At 45.0% G+C, this 21,730-nt stretch overlaps 1 protein-coding gene across 1 annotated transcript in view; it reads right to left on the bottom strand.

Annotated features, from left to right (window-relative positions):
• Window positions 1-21,730, bottom strand: part of TBL3 (transducin beta like 3) — a 38,793-nt gene that overhangs the window by 8,223 nt on the left and 8,840 nt on the right. Inside the window, exons 12-19 of the mRNA XM_058157411.1 lie at window positions 21,635-21,693; window positions 18,923-19,026; window positions 10,379-10,520; window positions 8,204-8,434; window positions 7,428-7,498; window positions 6,088-6,244; window positions 2,474-2,532; window positions 1,187-1,290 (exon numbers count right to left, since the gene is read on the bottom strand). Of these exons, the coding sequence (XP_058013394.1) occupies window positions 1,187-1,290; window positions 2,474-2,532; window positions 6,088-6,244; window positions 7,428-7,498; window positions 8,204-8,434; window positions 10,379-10,520; window positions 18,923-19,026; window positions 21,635-21,693 (927 nt within the window). The remainder of the gene's footprint in view (window positions 1-1,186; window positions 1,291-2,473; window positions 2,533-6,087; window positions 6,245-7,427; window positions 7,499-8,203; window positions 8,435-10,378; window positions 10,521-18,922; window positions 19,027-21,634; window positions 21,694-21,730) is intronic.

The raw sequence follows: 21,730 nt of genomic DNA, 5'->3' as shown, positions 1-21,730 counted from the left end.
CACATGACCACCTAGACACACACACACACGGTCATTAGACAGATCATATTAGTGGTCTGCGGGATTTAAAATTATGAATTTAGTGGTCCCTGAGGTCCAAAAGGTTGGGGAGCCCTGGTCTAGAAGTAAGTGTTGAAAACAGCCAAAAAAACCTTGAAAACTGCAGTCACGTGCTGCAGGACTCTGCAAATGCAAGCCGGTTACCAAGCACCCAAAAGGCAATCATGGCGGGGTAGCCATCAGGATTTCGAAAACAGGTGATAAGTAGCTCCGGAGAGGTCCATTGTAACTTTGAACAGTCCCTAAATGACCACCGGTGGTGTGATTGCATACCCAAGCTGCAAAATTTTGACCAGTCTCATCTGAATAAATGTAGTATGCTGCAGATATCTCTTAATATTAATGTCCTTAAAGGACATTACAAGGACAATATAGTTATAATATAGAATTATATATTTACTTATACAATAATATAATTATAACCCTTGACGTCTTTGTGTGTCAAGATGTACAATGTTTTGGGACTCAGAATTCTGGTTATCCCTTTAGATGTTGCACCAGGGGATATACACTTCATAAGAAAATAAGGTCACAACCAAAGTGGGTCATCTTAGGACAAAATTAAATTGGATTTAATGAAATAGAACAAATGTTACTCTTCCTGTGTATTTGCCATAGCTTTAAAAATCATGATTTTCTGGCAACATTTAGATTGGCTCTTGAGCTAAAGTTTAAGATTTAAGCTCTCTAAATATGTTTTCTTTTGGGGGGGGTTTTCCCCTCCCAATAGCAATATGCCCTGAAGAGGCAGGAGCCACCATTAGCGTGCGCACACACTTTTTTGGGGGGGTGGGGGAAGGCCACTAGGTAGAGGGAATCTGGCAACAACTGTGTTCTTCTTCTACCAGCAAACTGGTAATTATGATTAGAGTGTAATCCTAGCTGCACATTCACATATCTGTATAGACACCCCATAACATCTCCGGATGGTTCATATACAAAACAACTCTGTTATGAAATTTGGGAACATTTTAAAAACCCTTTGAAAAAGTAACGTTTGGGCTCTCTTGGAAATCAGCCTATGGAGGCTGATCAGAGCACCAGGCCATTGAGTGGGACTGGGGGCTGGGGTGTGTGTCTGCTGGAAGGCTGAAGCCTTTCGGGCTTCCTCGGAAATAGGTCTCACCCTTGATGACTGTCAGCACTGTATGAGGCCGGTCCAGGGAGAGCGCCAAGCCCAGGGCCTTCAGGAACTGCTTCTTGTGCAGCAGATTAGCCAGCTCCTGCTCTCTGGAAGACATGAAGAAGCAAATGGGGGCTGCTCACTGCTTGCTGCTCGCTAGAGCTTGGGGCCACAAGGGCTAAACGGAAAGCCGCAAAACCACCCAAGGCAGGTGAGATTCTTAGATTCACAGGGGGAGTTCTTTCTACACCTGAGTTCTACCCCTATTCCTCTGTCATGTTGGCCGTTTAGCTTTTACCACAACCTTAAAGTTTGTTTGACTGAAGCACAAAGTAGCCCATGGAAACACTCATAACAGCCACTGACTGACCAAAGCCAGCAATATGGAGATAGGTGGTAGCAAGAGATGATGCCCTTCTGCCTGGCCAACAGGTAGGGAATGGCTGCCTTTCTAATAGTAATTCAGCAAAGGTAAGCACAAGGTAATCGAAAGGCACTGGGCAATTTGGCAAGGATTTCCCAAAATGTTCATAACAGCAAAGATCACAAAGAGTGCTGCTCTGAAAGCAAACTCCTTCATTTAAAATTCCTAAGTATGCGCTTTCTACTTTGTTTGGGCTGGTAGCTTTTCATCCTGCCCTGAAGAATCTAGTTCATCTTTTCCACAATCCAATTGTGCTGGGACTTATGGAAGTGGCCACACTGGGTGAACGGGACCGAGACCCCAGTCAGTATCAATTAAATAACCCTTTCAGGTAGCCACTTGCCTGGGTAGAAGAAGAATTGCTGAGAAGCTGTCATTCATGAAAATTGTTCAAGTGTTTTTTTAGCTAGTCCCTAGTCCAAGCATAGCATTCCTTCATAACAGGCAAATGAATTAGACATTTTAGGCAAATTCAAACTTTTCATAATCTTATTTGCAAGCCTGCAACTCGTATACTATATCTATTGAAGTTAATTAAGCAATATATTAAAAAGCAATTAGATGCCACCAATTACTTGCCATTTGGAAACTTGATTTTTATCTAAATAACCACATTCAAAATAAATATACACAACACATGGCAGATTCCAAAACAAATTTAGAGACTTCTCTTTGCACAATTACACTTTTCCAAACTACCGAAAATCAAAGCAGAGATATTCATTCAGAATGCTAACTATATGCATATGTATAACTATAAGGAATCAACTCGGAGAAAAGCAAACCCTGCCATGATGGCGCCTCTTGCCAAAGGACTAGAAGACGCCAGATGAAAACATGTTAAAATGCTGCTTGGAGATACTCACTTCAGGATCTGTTCCTCTTGCTTTGCTTGCTCTTCTTCAAGTTCTGTTTGAGTGACATCCTTTTAACAGATAGAGACATGAAACACAAATAGAAAAATCGCCCAATGGAGTGGTTGGTGCTTCAGAAGAGAATAAAACCTTTGAACCACATGAGATCCTCTTTCCAGCTTTTTGGAACCAAAACAACAGCCATGCATGGAACACAATATTGTTTCAAATTGTTGGGCACATTGCCATGAAAAGGTGCAACCACATTAATTTGTCAATAATACCAATTATTCTGAGTCCAGAGTAAAATTATATAGGAACCTTTTAAAACATATTGGAAGTGATTTTATGTTTTAAAACCTTTGGACGGCTTTGAAAGGAAAGCAACAGACCATAGACCTGTCCAATAGACGGGGAGCATGTGCCAACCCCCTCCCCCTTTCCCCCTCCATCAGAGACAATGGCACCAGTAAGCATCCCTCTCCAGGAACTTTGGATAGTGGGTCTCTGGCAGCCCCGGAGCATCAGGTGGGGCTGGTGTTTGAACACTTTCCCCCTTCAGGACTCTACTCTGCAGAAGGTTAAGAGCTGGAAAGACAGCATCTTCTCTTAATCACTGTTCTTCTTGCTGCTTGTAGAAAGTAACACAAGTACAATTTTTACCGGACAAATTTAACATAGTGATTTAAGTCATTTGGCTATTGCCCAAGTTATCCCATTAGGGAGGACTGAAAACAATCTGGGTACTGCTAAATTTGTTTCATAATTTCATGAAACAGATGGCATCTTCCTGCCTCTCTTGGAAGGCCACTTGCTCTTAAATCTCTCCATTCATCTCTGGAATACTCTAAAACGAGATGTAATTAGGCTGCATCGTCTCTTTTACATATAACTAATTTGGAACTGGATTCAGGCACGTACAAATCCAGAGGAGGAGAAAATGTCTGTCAATCCTCACTTTCTCTTCAGCAGCCTTGGAAGACAAAATTCAATCAATCACTTCGGCTTCAGATTTGGGGTTGAAATATGAAAATCCCTCTTTTTAAAATAACTAAGTAATCCAAGACTATATTGACTGACTGAAACATGCTCAATGATATGGATAAGTTTTATATGAAAAGGTTCAATTTTTAATGATTTTTTGCATTTAATTTTTAAAAGTTACAGACCACCTACTATTCAGGAGATCTCCTGGTAGGTCATAATTCAATTCATTATATATCTATTAAATATGTATCTAATTAATTATGTCATGATGTACCTTAAATCAGAGGTCTCCAACCTTGGTCCCTTTAAAACTTGTGGACTTCAACTCCCAAAAACTTTGGGAGTTGAAGTCCACAAGTCTTAAAGGGACCAAGGTTGGAGACCCCTGCCTTAAATTATGTCTTTTAATATTTTTCCTATAGTGATTGATCTTTAGGCAGCTTGGTCTACATGATACCCCCTGGTTGTCTCCAAGCTATATCGGTAATTAAAATGAGTCTTCCCATAACATACTACTACAATAAGTCTGTTTCTGAGAGCTTATTCTTGTGATTCTAGACCGAAGGGCCAAATTTCCATTCTTCTATTAGTAGAAGTATATCTACAGTATAACCATAGAATGACACCAATAAAAGTTGCTAGCAGAATCTGAAAATTTTGTGCATCTGCAAATCAAGTTCAACATTTCCTTTGCGGTGTTAAAAGTTCTGACTCAGACAAATGTCTATTTCTATTTCCTCCTCTGAAATTGAAGACAAAGCTCTGATCAGGAAGAAAACATGGTATCAAATTCTCTCAGTGGCTCTTGACTCTTTCTAAAGTTGAGGAGTCCTAGGTGTGAAAGCCACACAAGAGGAAATGGTGGAACTACAGTAAATAGGAGGAAGTTCAGACCAGCCCACCGGACTTTAGGATTTATTTGGATGGGATCCCTCCCTGGGAGAGTCTTGGAGGATTGATTAACAGCTGAATTTTAGTTGCTGTTACAATTGCTATCTTGGCACCTACTTGAAAATGAGCCTTTCAGATAAGCTATTGCAAAAAGTGCAAAACAATCTATTAGTTACACCTGGAATGAGAAGATCCACCCTAAGGATTCTAAAAGATGGGAGATGCACCACAAATACAGAACAATCTTCCTGATGAATTCATGCTACAAAATTCCTCTCTCTTATAATGCAAAAATAGTAGACTACAGTTGATGAAGCAGCTTCATTAAGTCCAAGGGCTTAGCAGACAGTCTTGTTTTTAAATGGAACTGCTATAAAGCAACAATTCATCCATAAACCCCTTGGAATAGTTCCAGCCTATCCCAAGTACTGGATGCCTTCTATCAATCTGAAGAGATGCAATACTGAAATAAAAATGCTGACTGCTATCTCAACTGCCAAGATTCTTCTTGGTAAGAACTGTATTTATATTAAATTTAGAAGCTGGAATGATGCCATTCGTTCTTTGCAGCTCTCTGGTAATTTGCAATCCAAGTGAACACAGCACTATTGAAGAAGGACTCTTTTAGGTACACACAATATGGGAAACTTACCAAATTTGTGACAGCTTGCAAAATAAATTCACAGATTTTTTTAAATTAAGATTAAAAAGGACTCAACCAAGAAAACACTGTATATATATTCTCTTACCAAATGTTATTACATTCAATTGTTTACCTGTATTAATGAACTATAGAAAACAAAAAAAAAATACCTGGACAAAGTACATTTGGGGAAAAAGTCAATTTAAAATGCTGGTTTGCAAAATGTGGCCATGAAAGAGCCCTGGGGAAGCAGTGGTTAGAATGCATATTTCAGCTGACTCTACCCACAGCCAGGAATTCAATCCTGACCAGCTCAAGGTCAGCCTTCCATCCTTCCGTGGTCGGTAAAATGAGGACCCAGATTGTTGGGAGAAACATGCTAACATTGTAAGTGGCCCAGAGAGTGGTGTAAAGCATTATTGGGTGGTATATAAATCTAGGTACCATTGCCGTATCTGCAAGAAGCAGATTTGGCTTGCATTTGGTTGTATTCATACAATACTGAAAAGCTCTTTCAGAAGGGCTTTCAAAAGTTCAGCTGTGCAGAATGCTTTTGGAAATAAAACACTGAGTATATCACACCAAATTTGTATCAGTTGCTCTAGTACTTGTTTGTTTCAATTTAAGATTCTGGCTCTATTTTGTATAGGACCAGATTATTTGAGGTCCCATCTATACTCATGTGAAACTTCCCAGGTCTTAAGATCAACCAATCTTTTTCTCTGATTAACATCAACCAAGTTAACAGGTATCACAATAAGTTCCGTTCAGTCGTAGCTCTATGTTTGTGGGGAAATGAGTAATTCCAGGATAACTTCCGTTTCCAAATTTTAATCAATGGCACAGATTGATAAACTGATGGGCTTGGCTCCATGAAGAAATGAACAAGTAGCATTGACCAATGTCGTTGAGAAATGGCAGCCCTTTATTACAGATTGAATCAATACTGTGACAGGATCCTTTCGCTTTTTGTGAAGAATACTTAGTCCTAGGGAAGCCTAATAAGGAGAATGATAAAAATCAAAAATAAGAAGAAAAAGAAGGTAAAGCACACAAGCCAGGCTAGAATTGGGAACTTAAGATCAGCCAACTTTGCAGGTTCTACCTTCCACAATAAGACCCGTGAATCTGTGGAGCCGGTCACCACGGTATCATCCTTCTTGTTAGCATGCAAGGCCCAGACTTTGTTGTCGTGAGCATCTAAGGTCTTCACACACTCATTGTTTTTGATTGTCCAGAGTTTCAGGAGACCATCAGCACCACTTGGGGAAAGAGAAGCAAGAATTAAGAATGACCCGGGGTTAAGCTTACAGCATTTATAAATTGGCATCACTACCCATCTTTGGAAAGGAAAATTCACTCAAAATAGTTTACTTGTCAGAATTAAAATAATGGGTGGGGGGGGGGGCAAAGTCAGAAAGGGAAAAAAACCAAACAGAAGTAAAACTATCTACAAATGTATGTAGAAATAAGAATTCTTCTAACAGGAGCAGTGAGGAAGGCAGGCCAAGGCCATGGAATCTCTCATGGCTGAGAATTTGCCAGTAATCTTCTTTCTTGTAGAAGAGAGGCGGACAGGCAGTGTGGGAATTTGAGGCCAGACACTGATTTTGAATGAGGGGTGGTTTCTCCCCAGTTCGCCCAAAAAGTATGTCCAGGAAAGGAGGAATCCTAAATGGGAATCCAAACTCAGTACAGTAAAGGTAAGTTGGAACAGAATCAACCAAAGAGGGGGAAAAATCCATTCTAATCTTGTGACCAGCAGAAAGTGTTTGCAAATTTCCTTTCCTGCTCCTCAGAAAACATAGCAAAACCTCATCACACAAGAATGAGCCTGTTTTATCCCATGTGCTAACTGGGAAGTCTGAATGGAGGCATCAGAGGAGAGGGACCTTTGCGCTGATCACTGATCCCCTTTATCTTAGTTGGGGATGTGGATCAGGCCTGCATCTCTGCACTCTCTCCCCCCAGGCCGCTCTTCCCTAGAAAGCCGTTTTCAGGAAGTCCTGTCATAAGTGAAACTGCTTGCACAGTCAGGACACATAAGAAACCATGGAAAACCTGGTTCCCAAATACCATGGTTTGGGAAGGAGATCAACTATGTGCCATTCTTCTGTTTATCTGACTTTGACTTGTTCTACAAATAAGAGTTTAGAAGTGCTGTTTCTTTTCAACGGCTATGTTTAGACAGGGGCAGAAATGGAATAAGACTCCTGTGCCTGGTGGAATAAGGAATTTAATGTTGTTTTTATACCAGCCAAGACATGAAGAAACCTTTTGCCTGTCTCCCACAACAGAAAACATTTCAAATGCCTTTGACAATGCAGATTAAGCACCCTGGCCAGCACCAGCTCTCCAAGCCAAAGTTTTACTAGCCCTCCTTGGAGATGTTGAAGTTCTGCCACATCAGCCTCAGCGAACAATCTCTTTCTCTGGTAGCCATACCTGCTAAGCACCTGTCCTCCTTCGCTCACAAAGATGACCTTCAACACAGAGGCATCATGACCTTCGAAAGTCTAATGACGGAAGGAAAGATGAGAGATGAGCATGATATTGAGGACAGTCTAATTCCTTCAAGCACATAAACAGCTGCACAGGTCAGAGAAATGGTAAGAAATGTGTAAAAATACTCATTTGCTTCCATGCAAAACAAAATCTGTTATTCCAATCAAAGAAAAGCTAAGAACCAGAAGGATTCCTCTTTCCAGACAAGGCTGTTAAAAGTTTCATAACCAAAATATATGACTTGCTTAACAACTGCCCTGTCTAGCAACCTTTCAAAGTTATGCTAGCACTGTAAAAGAAACTTTATGACCAGTCCTTGCACTTGCAACTGTCACAGTGTCACGTGGTCATGTGCCCACCATTGGCGCACTTCACAACTGGCTTCTGATAAGCAGAATCAATGCTGTCTTAGCAGTAAATGCCAAGCTAGAACAGTTTTCTTGTCCTATTTTTTTCTTTGAAAATGTCTACTTTTGGTATTATTTATAAGACACAACCATTTAATAAAAGTGATGCTTTGTTCATTTTTGAAACATTTAGTCTTATTCAATAACAAAGGGAACTATTTAGCCTTCCACAATTTTCAGTATCTTTTTTATGCAGAGTATTTTTTTCTTGCTTGCTCCTATGATAGATAAATTCCAGCTTCTCTCAGAGAAACAGTTTCTAACTGGAAATGCATTCATATAAGCTGCTAAGTTTTTTCTCCACAATACCTTCAGACAGCTAAAGTCCTGCAGATCCCAGAGTTTCACAGTCCCGTCTGCTGAAGAGGTGGCCAAGACCTGGTCTACTGGGGAGAACTGCACACACCAGATGCCACGTTTGTGTCCGGAGAAGATTCCGAGTAGCACACAATTTTCACAGTTCCACAGCTTGGCTGTCTTGTCCTGAGAACCTGTGGCGACTAGCTTGTCATTTGGAGACACTGCCACACTATTAACATCCTAAAAACGAAGAGAGAACAGTAGTGTACCTGTAAGCTATAGGAACATTTATTATGGTGCCGATTGCTACATTCTGCCCTGCAGCATGGAAGATCCATCCCCAGAACCTCGATGGCTTAAGCTCCTCTCAGGTAGGTGTGTTTCACATCACTTCAAGTCTATTTTATAAAATCTGCAATTATTTCATTGCTTTGATCAAGTGGTTGAGGCACCAAGCTAGAAGTGGGAAACTGCAAGTTCTTAGACATGAAAGCTGACTGGGTGACTCTGAGCCAGTCACTCTCTCTCAGTTCAACCCACCTCATAGGGTCATTGTTGTGTGAAAAGGTAATAAAAGTAGGATAAAAAAATCTAATAGTAATTAATTAAATAACTTATAGATTGCTTTTCTTTGATTATGAATCTAGTCGGGCCATCTCTCTCTCTCTCTCTCTCTCTCTCTCTCTCTCTCTCTCTCTGTGCGTGTAAGTTAAAAAGGTAAAGGTTCCCCTCGTTCATACATGCTAGTCGTTCCTGACTCTAGGGGGCGGTGCTCATCTTCGTTTCAAAGCCAAAGAGCCAGCACTGTCCGAAGACGTCTCCGTGGTCATGTGGCTGGCATGACTCAACGCCAAAGGCACACGGAACGCTGTTACCTTCCCACCAAAGAGGGTCCCTATTTTTTCTACTTGCATTTTTACGTGCTTTTGAAACTGCTAGGTTGGCAGAAGCTGGGACAAGTAACGGGAGCTCACCCCATTACACGGCAGCACTAGGGATTCGAACCGCTGAGCTGCCGACCTTTCAATCGACAAGCTCAACGTCCTAGCCCCTGAGCCACCTTTTGTGCGTAAGTTACAGACTACTTATAACATCATATTTCTGGTTTGATACGACAATAAAGCTTAAGGGATTGTTATAGGAAAGCAACAAAACAACAATCTAAACTTTTAAATAGCCATTCCAAAATCAGTATTTTTGGCTATCCATATGAAAAAGCAAATTGCTTAAAAACACTTTTCTTTTTCCTTTTAGCTCTTTAAAATCCACTTTCCGGCCTCGTGTGATCTGCATGGTAATCCCATTTTGGCTGAGTTAATCTAATCTAGTTTATACACCACAAGCCAAAGGGTGTTCTGGGCTCAGCTGCCTCCTGCTCCTGCTGTTCATTTTAGGGATGTAACTGTGGTAAGCATGAGATCCAGATTTATTCCCACCAGTTTTAAAAAAGGTTTGACATTCCATCTCTTAGTCTTAAACCATAAATATGATGATGTCTTTATTTCATCCATAGATTTACTTTTGTTAAGAAAAACAGAATATTTAATGCCAAAATACAGAAATTCGGCTCTGAAACCAAGCTCAACCAGAGTTAGAATGCATGCACACATAACACTGCTTTAAAATTAGTGATGGAAAAAGGATGGGAGGATTCAGGTGGAAAAGGGCAGAGGTGACAGGTATTGGCAGGGAATTAAACAGAGAGTGATCTATATATGGAGATCTATTCATTGCTCATCCTGAACGTGATGTTCTGCAGATCCAGAAACATCCAGGGAATCCACAGGTTGCCTTTGGCGAGGCTCTCTGACTGGATTCTGCAAAGCATAGAAATGTCTATCCATCCCATTCTATTGGCTTTTGTAGTCGGCATCTGCATCGGAGAAGCAGTTTGGTGTAATGGTTAAGGCAGCAGACTAGAAACCGGGAGCCTGTAAGTTCTAGTCCTGCCTTAGGCACAAAGCCACCTGAGTGACCTTGGACCAGTCGGTATCTCTCAGCCCGAGGAAGGAGGCAATAGCAAATCATGGCAGAAATGTGGCCAAAAACCTGCAAGGACTTGTCCAGGCAGTGGCTAGAGTCTAGTCTGACTTGAAGGCATACACACACTTACACACACACAAAAACCACCTCCCCAGCATCCGCATCCAATTCCCAGCTTTTCAGATCTTCTTAATGTATTACCTTATCGTGTGCTACTTCTGTTTTTGTGGCTTGTAACACCACAATCTGGTTCTCTTTTTCATTAATAGTAGGAAATTTAGGAAGAAGCCACACTTTGATTGTGTGATCTTGGCTGGCTGTGATCAGAAAATTCTCTTTTGTTCTGGAAAAAAGACAAACCAGGTAGAAAAAGAGTGATAGAAAAAGGTGATGGTGATCATCATTATTTTTGTTATTTTCATACTGCTTTTCCTTAAAACTCTCTGGGAAGTTTCTGTTAAAAATGAGGCACAGCAAATACATTAAAGCACCCAACACTCATATGATTAGGACTGAATATTGCTACAATGATTAAATGCCAAATTGAACGGTGGGCATAAAGCTGTCCTGAAGCCCTGTAAAGAAAACATTTAGTGGCAGCACTGCCCACCCTGGAGGGTGAAACCCAGGTTTAGAACACTGCTTGTCAACTACGACAAGTTCCAGGGACAAGGTCCGGCTTCCCAGAATGACCAACTGCCAGAATTCTCAGCAATAAGTTCACCTTCTAAAATTTGCCATTCTGAAGGTTGTCAAAATTCGTCCAAGATCCCAGAGGTTATCCTCTTTATTTATTTATTATTTATTTATTTATTCAAATTTATATACCGCCCTATCTCCCGAAGGACTCAGGGCGGTGTACAGGCATTTAAAAGACATATAAATACAATATAAAACAATTAAAAAACTGATTCTAACAAGCCCGTAAATTTAGAATTAAAATATCAAATAAAACCCAATTTAAAACCAATAATTTAAAATCTAGCTCAGCCCTGCACAATTAAATAAATACGTTTTAAGCCCGCGGCGGAAGGTCCGGAGGTCGGAAAGCTGACGAAGTCCGGGGGGTAGTTCATTCCAGAGGGTGGGGGCCCCCACAGAGAAGGCCCTTCCCTGGGTGTCGCCAGACGACATTGCCGCTACCGACGGCACCCTGAGGAGACCCTCTGTGAGAGCGCACGGTCGGTGAGAGATATTCGCAGCAGTAGGCGGTCCCGTAAGTAGCCCGCCCAATGCCATGGAGCGCTTTAAAGGTGGTCACCAAAACCTTGAAGCGCACCCGAAAGCCACAGGTAGCCAGTGCAGCCTGCGCAGGATGGTGTTATACGGGAGCCACGAGGGCTCCATCTATCACCCGCAGCCGCATTCTGGACTAACTGTAGCCTCCGGATGCCCTTCAAGGGAGCCCCATGTAGAGAGCATTGCAGTAATCCAGGCGAGACGTCACGAGTGCGTGAGTGACCGTGCATAGGGCATCCCGTCCAGAAAGGCGCAACTGGCGCATCAGGCGAACCTGGTAGAACGCTCTCCTGGAGACGGCCAAATGGTCTTCTAGAGACAGCCGCTCATCCAGGAGGGCGCCTAAGTTGCGGACCCTTTCCATCGGGGCCAATGACTCGCCACCGATGGTCAGCCGCGGATTTAGCTGACTGTATCGGGATGCCGCATCCACAGCCACTCTGTCTTGGAGGGATTGAGCTTGAGCCTATTTCTCCCCATCCAGACCCGTCGGCCTCCAGGCACCGGACAGCACTTGATAACCGTTGGGGTGGTCCGTGTAGAAAAGTACAGCTGGGTGTCATCCGCATACAGCTGGTACTTCACACCGAAACCACTGATGATCTCACCCAGCGGCTTCATGTAGATAAAGAACAGAAGGCGAGAGGATCGACCCCGCGGCACCCCACAAGTGAGGCGCCCGGGCCGACCTCTGCCCCCGTCAACATCGACTGCATCGTCGGAGAGATAGGAGGAGAACCACCGATAAACGGTGCCTCCCACTCCCAATCCCTCCAACCGCGCAGCAGGATACCATGGTCGATGGTATCGAAAGCCGCTGAGAGGTCTAATAGGACCAGGGCAGAGGAGCAACCCTGTCCCTGGCCCTCCAGAGATCATCCACCAACGCGACCAAAGCCGTCTCCGTGCTGTAACCGGGCCGAAACCGGACTGGAACGGGTCTAGATAGACAGTTTCATCCAGGTGCAAGGGAAATTGATATGCCACCATATTTCTACAACCTTCGCCGTGAAGCGAAGGTTGAGACCGGACGATAATTACCTAAAACAGCGGGTCAGGGCGGCTTCTTAAGGAGGGCCTCACCACCGCCTCTTTCAAGGCGGCCGGAAGACACCTCCACCAAAGAAGCGGTCGTAATCGCCTGGAGCCAGCCTCGTGTCACCTCTCGAGTGGCCAGCACCAGCCAAGAGGGGCACGGGTCCAGTAAACACGTGGTGGCATTCAACCTACCCAACAACCTGTCCATGTCCTCGGAGCCACAGGGTCAAACTCATCCCACACAATGTCACCAAGACCGCCTCACGCATCTCGCCCGTATCACTGCAATCTTGGTCCAGACCATCCCGGTTGAACGATTTTATCGTATAGATAACCGTTAAACTCTCAGCACGCCCCTGCAACGGGTCATCCCGCTCCCCTGGTGTAAGAGGGAGCGAGTCACCAAACAGGGCGGCTGGGCGGTTATCTGCCGATGCAATGAGGGAGGAGGCGAGCTACGCCGCTTCTCAATGCCACTAGGTAAGTCCTAGTATAGGACTTCACTAGTGTCCGATCAGCTTCCGAACGGCCAGACCTCCAAAGACTCTCCAGGCGCCTTCTCCGGCGCTTCATCCTCTCAGCTCCTCGGAGAACCAAGGAGCCGGTTGGGACCCGCGCCGGGTCAGAGGCCGCAAAGGCACGACACGGTCCAAGGTTTCGCCGCGCCTGTTCCCAGGCCGCAACAAGTTCCTCAGTCGAGCCGTGAGCCAGACCTCAGGAAATGGCCCAAGCTCCGTCCGGAACCCATCCGGTCCATCAGGCGCCTGGGACGGAACCAACGATCGGCTCCGCCTCCCGCGGTGGTGGATGGCGGTCAGAAAGTCCAGGCGAAGAAGAGAGTGATCTGACCATGACAAAGGTTCAATGACTAATTCCTTTAAGTCCAGATCTCTCAACCACTGACCAGAGAGAAAATCAGGTCCAGGGTGCCACCCCAATGTGAGTAGGGCCATCAACTACTTGGGTCATGTCCAAGGCCGTCATGGAAGCCATGAACTCCCGAGCTGCCGTCGATGACGAGCCGGACGATGGCAAGTTAAAGTCCCCCATGACTAAAAGTCTGGGGGTCTCAACTGCCACCCCGGCCAGCACCTCCAGGAGCTCGGGCAGGGCAGCTGTCACGCAGCAAGGAGCCAGGTACGTGATCAGCATACCCATCTGACACCTATGACCCCATCTCACAAAGAGGGATTCGCACCCGGCAATCTGAGGTACAGTGGTCTCCCTCGGCTCTAGACTCTCTAATCACAACCGCCACCCCCCCACCCCTACCCTGGGCCCTCGGCTGATGGAATGCACGGAAACCCGGCGGGCACAACTCAACCAGGGGCACGCCCCCTTCAGTGCCCAACCAGGTCTCCGTAATGCCCATAAGGTCCGCGGAACCCCCCTGTATAAGGTCACAAACGAGGGGGGCTTTATTCACCACGGACCGAGCATTGCACAACATCAGCCGGAGGCCCAAGCTCTGAGGATCCTGACCATCCGGGAAACGGGTGAAGTCCAAGGGGTCGGAGCGCGTGATCGCTTTCAAACATCGAGCGCGCGCTCCCGCAACATGATATGACCCTCGCCCGCCATATCTGCCTCTCCCACTTACCGTGTCAATAGAACCACCCTCACAGATAGGAACACACTCTCCCCATAACCTCTGGACCTAATAAAGAAAAACCGCCATGAGCATGTGCAGGAACTGGCCCCTCACCCGACGGGTTACCCCATTACCCGCCTTACCCTCCCACCCTTAAAAATTCCCTTTCTAAAAACCCCATAAACCCTTCTTTTAGCATGCCACCTCTGTGGGTCCCAAGACCACATAGAGGCCGCCTCGATAGTGTGGTGGGCCATTCCTGCGAGGCGGGGGCACTGCAGGCGCAAGAGTTCCTGTTGCGAATAACGATAGAATCAACCATCAGCTGACTATGTCCCATTTGGCAGCCGAGATGTTATACTGGGATGTCATTCTGGAGTCCGTAACGGATGGAAAAAGAGATGGAAAAAGAGACAGGCAGTCCGTCCTAAAAGATGTAAAGTCCATTTATATCCTGATGGATTAGCAGACAAAGATCGAAACTGCCTCAGCCCATCCACCAGGTAGATGTTCCGCTGGACCGAGTATGCCGCTCATGGGAGAGATGTTCCAGCAGTCCAGGAAGGAGGTCCGGGGTGGGGTAGAGGGTAGCCACAGTATCAGCTGAAGAATACACCTTCCTGCCCCACGCCTCAACATGGTCATCATGTCCATCACTTGCCCCCATCCACAGTGGGAGAGATGATCTAACAAGCTGGAAACCAGAAGCCCAAGGAGGCGGAGTCCAGGGGTGCAAACAAGGCGCAGCTGAATAAGCGCCATCTCAGCTGAAAAACATGCAGCCCCCTCCCCCCCATCTCCACAAGGCCGCCTTCACCAGTCCGCCAAGCCTCCACCGCCGATGGAAAAGACGTTTTAAAGAAGCGAGGGCCAAAATGCTGAGCCACACAACCCGGGCGTCGCGGGCTGGCATCCGCCGCCCCCACACCTCCACATGGCCGCGCCTCCCACCGCCACCCTGTAACCAACAGGAGATGACAACAAGACCGGGAGAGCCGAGTCCATGCGGCTTAGTCCAGGGTGGGTGTCGCCTGATGGAAGCGGTAGCGGCGCTAGAAACCCATGCCGCTCACCGCCAAACAGCTGAGAACAGCTGAGGGTCGGCCAGCCGCCCACGCACCTCCGCAGGGCCGCCATCTTCATCCGCCTGCCTCCGTTCCTCCGTTTCAGCGCAGCAACCGCGGGTTCAAAGAGGTCCAAAGACCTCACCCGCGATTGCTGAGATGTACTATTCACCGGGCCGAGGGGAGCCAGCGGCATAGGCGACCGCAAACCATCGCCATCAGCCAGGGATCCATCAGCCGATGATCCGGCGTTTCAGTAAGCCGCCATCTTGCGCATGCGTAGAAGAGTAACTAGTAACTCTTATTCAACCATTTAACCATTTGGTTGGAGCTGCTGGGAATAATCTCTAGAGTAGTGTTTCTCAACCTTAGCAACTTGAAGATGTGTGGATTCCCAACTCTCAGAATTCTGTAGCCAGCTTTCTGGACAATTTGCTGGGTGGAGAATTCTGGGAGTTGAAGTCCATACATCTTCAAATTGCCAAGGTTGAAAAACGCTGCTTTAGAGGCTCACGGGATCAATGTGCTACACTGAAGTGAGACTCCAGGGCAGGGAAGCTGTTGAGGGCCACAGTGACTGGAATTTAGGGAGCACACTCTAAGCATTCTCACAAAATAGCTGCTATTTTATTTTATAGTCCAATTTATACTCTACCTTGTTTATTCCAATAATCAAAGAAATGTCATATATGGAAGGTTGCTCATTACTGCCCCCTTCTGCTCTTCCTTTACCTGGCCCTTTTTTAACCTTTTAACATACACCTGGCAACTTATCTAGGAGACTGGTATGCTCCAATCACAGTAAATAGTTACTAGTATTTACAGAAATTTAGGCCCCACAAAGGACTCCTTGGAGCAATGGAGACTTTTACTGATACGTTTGATTTGTCTTTTAGTCAATGGCTGCCAAGTGACTGGCCATGCCCCCTTATGGTAGCTGTTTTGTGACAGCAAAGTTGAGAGCGTGCCTCTATCACACTCATGTTTTCAATATGGCCACAACCGAGCCCTCGTCTACAAGGGGTCGTTCCAAGAGGAGAGAGATACATCCAGTAGAAACAAGTTTTTACAGGCAGTCCTCAAATTACAACCATTTATTTAGTAACCGTTCAAAGTTATGACGGCACTGGAAAGTGATCTGAGTGTTTTCAACCTCAGGGCCATGTGATCAAACGGTCCCTGCAACTGGCATTGTTTATGACCTCAGGGTCATGTGATCACCACCTGTAACCTTCCTAGCCAGCTTCCCACAAGCCAAGTCAATGGTGGAAACCAGATTTGCTTAATGACCACATGATTCACTAAACAACTGTGGCAGAAAATGTCCTAAAATGGGGCAAAGCTCACTTAACAACTGCCTTGCTTAGTAACAGACATTTTGGGCTCAATTGTGGTTTAAGTCAAGGACTACCTGTACTGTAGGTGAAAAGCTTTAGAAAAAAAATACTGTAGGCTAAACTACAGTCATCACAGAGGATTAAAGAGTCTGGGGATGATGACTGTGAAGAGAAAATGCAAAACCGATTAAATAAACCCTAATTCACACCTGAAGAAGAGGCTGAGAAAAAACCCCTCAAGATAGCCTGACCGTGAGCCTCTTTTAGTACAAGGGACGGAAGGAAAGTATATCAGGCGTTGAAGATTCTCTTACTCTACTACAGGAATCGACCAGCAGAGTCCAGGAAAAATGGCCTCTGGCCCCAGAAGTGAGGCCTTCGGGAAGGGTCGGAAGAGCCGGCTCTGCCCACTTGTTTGGGGCTCAGAGTGGCTGGGTTGACTGGAGCCTGGAAAGCCCTCCCTCCCTCCCTCCCCAGGCTGACTTTAAGTGCCCCTCGATGGGATATATCATTTATATAGGTTTTTTTTTGTTTAAATGCACACTGCCCAGAGTCACTCTGAGTGAGATGAGCGCTTTCCAAATAACAAGCGTGAACACGCACACACAACCACTGGTTCTGTGTGGTGTTTGTTTCCTGACTTGACATGAATTAACGTGCCTGGCTGGAACCCTGACCAAATAAATACACCCTTTGGTGCAACATTTATTTATTTTTATTTATTTATTTATTAAATTTTTATACCGCCCTTCTCCCGAAGGACTCAGGGCGGTTCACAGCCAAATAAAACAATAAATAGTGCACAATAAAACAATAATTAAAAAACTTATTAAATATAGGGCCAAATTAAAATCCGTTTAAAACAATAAAACACATTAAATAAAATTAGAATCCTAATAATAAAACTATTAAAAATTCTATGCCAGTCCTGCGCAAATAAATAAGTATGTCTTCAACTCGTGGCGAAAAGTCCGAAGGTCAGGAAGTTGACGGAGTCCTGGGGAAGTTCATTCCAGAGGGTGGGAGCCCCCACAGAGAAGGCCCTTCCCCTGGGGGCCGCCAGCCGACATTGCTTGGCGGACGGCACCCTGAGGAGTCCCTCTCTGTGAGAGCGCACGGGTCGTCACTGACAAGAAATTCTGTCCAGATTTTTTAAAAATAGCTTTGGAAACATTGCTTTGTATTGGTAATTGAAATTTCCTTCCCATGACCTGTCAAAACAGGGACTGCTTTTATAAAGTGACACATTTTAGACTTCAAAAGGAAGCCGCACAAAGAATTTCAAAAATGTTCCAGCCTCATGCATTATTTTTGTCCTGGCGTCAGCTCAAAATGAAGAAACTTGATCTATCTATTTCTGTCTTCAAAAAAGGCCTATCACAATATGTCTTGTGATATATGCCCATAAGATTTCAGGTGCACAACACACACCTTGAGGAGTTACTTGCACCTGGTGCACCTGCTTTCTGCCAAGAATCTCATAGCTTTCAACGGCTGCTTTCGTGGGCCTGAAGCCAGCTCAGAGAAGCAGCTGGTTCACTTGCAGTGCAGCAGTTGAAAAGGAGTGACAAAGAGGAGGGCTTCCATAATGCATTTGTTTTGCCCCCAATGGGGCCAGAGAAGTTCTTCTGGGCTCCGCAAAAGTGGGTGGGGATCATCACCTCCAACACTTGCCCCCCAACAACTGGTACTAAAGGGCATGCTATGTCACTCCTGGAGATAATGCACAGTACAAAAACCCAAGTCCTCCCTGAATTTATTTAACAGATTAACAGAGTTGGAAGGGACCTTGTAGGTCTTCTAGTCCAACCCCCTGCTCAAGCAGGAGACCCTACACCATTTCTGACAAATGGCAGTCCAGTCTCCCACAACCTCCAAAGGCAAACTGTTTCATTGGTTGATAGTTCTGTCAGAAAATTCCTCCTTATTTCCAGGTTGAATCGCTCCTTGTTCAGTTCAGTTTCCATCCATGATTCCTTATCTGGTCTTCGGGTGCTTTGGAAAATAGCTTGACCCCCTCCTATCTGTGGCAGCCCCTCAAATATTGGAACACTGTTATCATGTCTCCCCTGGTCCTTCTCTTCACTAGACTAGCCATGCCAAGTATTTGTCTTCTCCCAAATGCCTGGATGAAAGAGCCAAATCTGTTAGGCCCTATTCTAGTGGAAGACTCTGTTTAAGAATCTGGGGGTGCAAATATAGAAGGTGCCAAAGGAGAAGCTACTATCATTTTCCTGGCATTTCCAGGGTACTGTACACCTGAGAGTTTGGGATCATATGCATGGATGAATAGTTGTGTCCCAACCCTCACCACAGTGTGAAGCAGCTTCCTTGAATTAATAAAGTATGGCCACCAGCCACGTGACCTGTGCCCTCGCCCCATCCTGAGGAAAGGAAAGGCTACCAGGTATCCCAGCCATCGTGCACAAGGGACTGTCTTCAAAAGCAGATGAGAGGGAGGGAAGACTTCTCTTACTTGGAGCAGGCAAGGGCACCCACTTGATGGGTGTGGCCCAACCCTTGAGCCACACATGACACCTGGCCATCTTCTGTCATTTGCCAAATCCGGAAGGTCTTATCCTGAAAGCAGAAGAGATCTTTTGTTTTGTTCTGAATGTCAGAAAAGGCTTGAAAAGATCACACTGAGATCCTAACAGGTTATGGAAGAAGTTGCTTACAGGTTGGTAACACAGAAACAAGTCTCCAAAGTACTCTGATGTCCACAGCCCACACCAACATCTCAGTAGTGTTTGCGAGGGAGGGAGGGAGGAGTGGCAAAATGAGTGTTGTAACAGTACAACACAAAAAACATAACTTATATACCTTCATCAGCCATTACAATGGAAGTACTAAGCTAAGTCCCTTTTGGGATGTTGGCACTGTTGTTACTCCCATGTGATCATCGTTTATTACGATGAATGCCACTGTTGCCACCACATCACCTCATCCTCGGTGACCTCAAGCTTTAGGCCCCAATCCACAGCTCTTTTTAGCTGGCTTCTCTACCTCATCCGCCTCTTTGGCTCTGTATCCTGCAAAGAAACTTCTCCCTTTCCCCACCAAACCATAAAAAGCAGTTGGCTACTCTGCTGCCTTAATTCCCAACCTGTCTGCCTTTGGGGCACTAAGCACTTGTAAAAATTGCTCCCCTGAACAGCAGGGCCTTGCTGAAATGAGAGGGAAGTCTCAAAATACCTATCTTCCTCCAGCCTGCCTCTACCAGAGTTAGGTTTTTAAACATGGCTCAGGGGTTACCTTCCTTTTACACAGATCATTAATATCAGCCTTTTGATTTTCATTTGTTTCACATATCAACATTTTCCTTTGCTCTCTGATCTGTTTATATTACTGTTCACCACCAAGAGAAACTTTTGTACTTATAATCTCCCATAAATCAGTAAGTCCTAGGTAAACTAACAAATCCATAGGCATAGGGAGCCCCTCAAAAAAAATGAAGGGATTTATTTCCTGCAGGACCAGTTTGGGCAGTAGAGAGCAGAAGTCTCTCCGAGCAGCAGGACATTCAAATACTCAGGTGGAGGGTAGCAAAGTTTGGCAAACAACTTGACTGCCTGAGTTATCTCTGTATGCATGTTGCCCTTAATCTAAATCTACGGCAAACAGGAAATAGTTTATTTACATATGCCATTATATATTCCTCAATCCCCGAGTTACTCTACAAGACAAGATGAAGTCCCATGTCTTTATTTAGTGCATGGCATCTCACACATGGACTAGCAATATATATTAACATTAATTAATTAAGTGCCTGTAATTCAATATTAGTGCAGAAGGCACGTCTGAAATATGCTTGCAGGTGGCCCTCAGTCTGTGACCATCACTGAGCCCAGAATCGTGGTCATGGCAGTTGTTAAGCTGGTCCTCACATGCTTGGCCTCCATTTTATGAGGAAACCTTTTCGGTGGTGGTTGTTAGCCAAATGATGCAGCTGTTCAGCCAGAGTGGCAGTTATTAAAAAAACCTATGATATCCAAGGGGCACTTTTTTTTACTGGAAACAGGACATAAATACTGATTTTCAGCCAGACATCCTGAAAACCAGTCATGGGACTCTGGGATGCTGTAAACAGCCATAAATGCAGGCCAAGTGCCCAAACAGCAATCACATGACCGTGTGGGGAGGGGGGCATTGAACTTTGAAACCAGGCCGTAAACGGCTATGGGTTCCGCTACAACTCTGAACGATTGCCAAGCCGTAGTTGCAGAGGAGGGAAGGGGAAACTGACCCACATGGCAACTATAGAGCAATACCATCCCCCAAAAGTGCTGTCCTGGGGACCCACCCATTGCTGAGTCTGCTCTCCTTCCAAAAGGGGAAGGACACACAAGATGGGTTTTCCAACAAGTTTTGAATAGGAAACCCTGCAACTCTCCGAATTTTGTTCATGGTTTCCCAAAAGGTCATGAAGAATAGTTTGACAACTTCCAGCTTAACAAGACGTGAAATGTCTTCCAGTTCCTAAATTTGCTTACATCCCAACAGCTACTATGCATGAAGTTCCTAGTTCAAACTCTACGCGGGTGATAGAGGAAGCACCGCGTTGCTCTCATATAACACCTATCCTGCGCGGCCTGCACTGGCTGCCGGTAGCCTTCCAGGTGCACTTCAAGGTGTTAGTGACCACCTTTAAAGCGCTCCATGGCTTAGGACCGGGATATTTACAAGACCGCCTTCTGCCACCTATAGCCTCCCAACGACCTGTGTGCTCCCACAGAGTGGGCCTTCTCAGGGTGCTGTCGACCAAACAATGTTGGTTGGCGGCCCCCCAGGGGGAGAGCCTTCTCTGTGGCAGCACCCGCCCTTTGGAATGAGTTGCCTCCGGGTTTACGCCAACTTCCCGACCTCCGGACCTTCAAGCGGGAATTGAAGACTTTATTATTTCATCGGGTGGGACTAGCCTAAGTGTATTTTAAGCGTATTTTAATTGTAATTTTAAGGGGTTTTAAGTCGGTCTAAGACCATTTTAGTTGATTGCCTTGTTAAATATTTGTTTTTAAATTCTTTTTAAATTTGTTATTTATTCGTTGTATTTTAAGATGGCTGTACACCGCCATGAGTCCTTCAGGAGAAGGGCGGTATAAAAATTAAATTATAAATAAATATAAATAAATAAATAAAAATATTCCTGTTACTTCTGAAATGAATTAAAAATTAAAATGCTTGATACCTTTGAACAGCTAGCAAATAACTTCCCTTTTCGGAAGACGTCCAAGGCAAGAACAATATCTGCAAGAAAGTTGCAGAGGATGATTAAATCACATGA

This window comes from Ahaetulla prasina, chromosome 14 (genome assembly GCF_028640845.1).
Source record: "Ahaetulla prasina isolate Xishuangbanna chromosome 14, ASM2864084v1, whole genome shotgun sequence".
Taxonomy (NCBI): domain Eukaryota; kingdom Metazoa; phylum Chordata; class Lepidosauria; order Squamata; family Colubridae; genus Ahaetulla; species Ahaetulla prasina.
The sequence above is the reverse complement of the archived record's forward strand: the minus strand, read 5'-3'. Positions and strand labels throughout refer to the sequence as shown.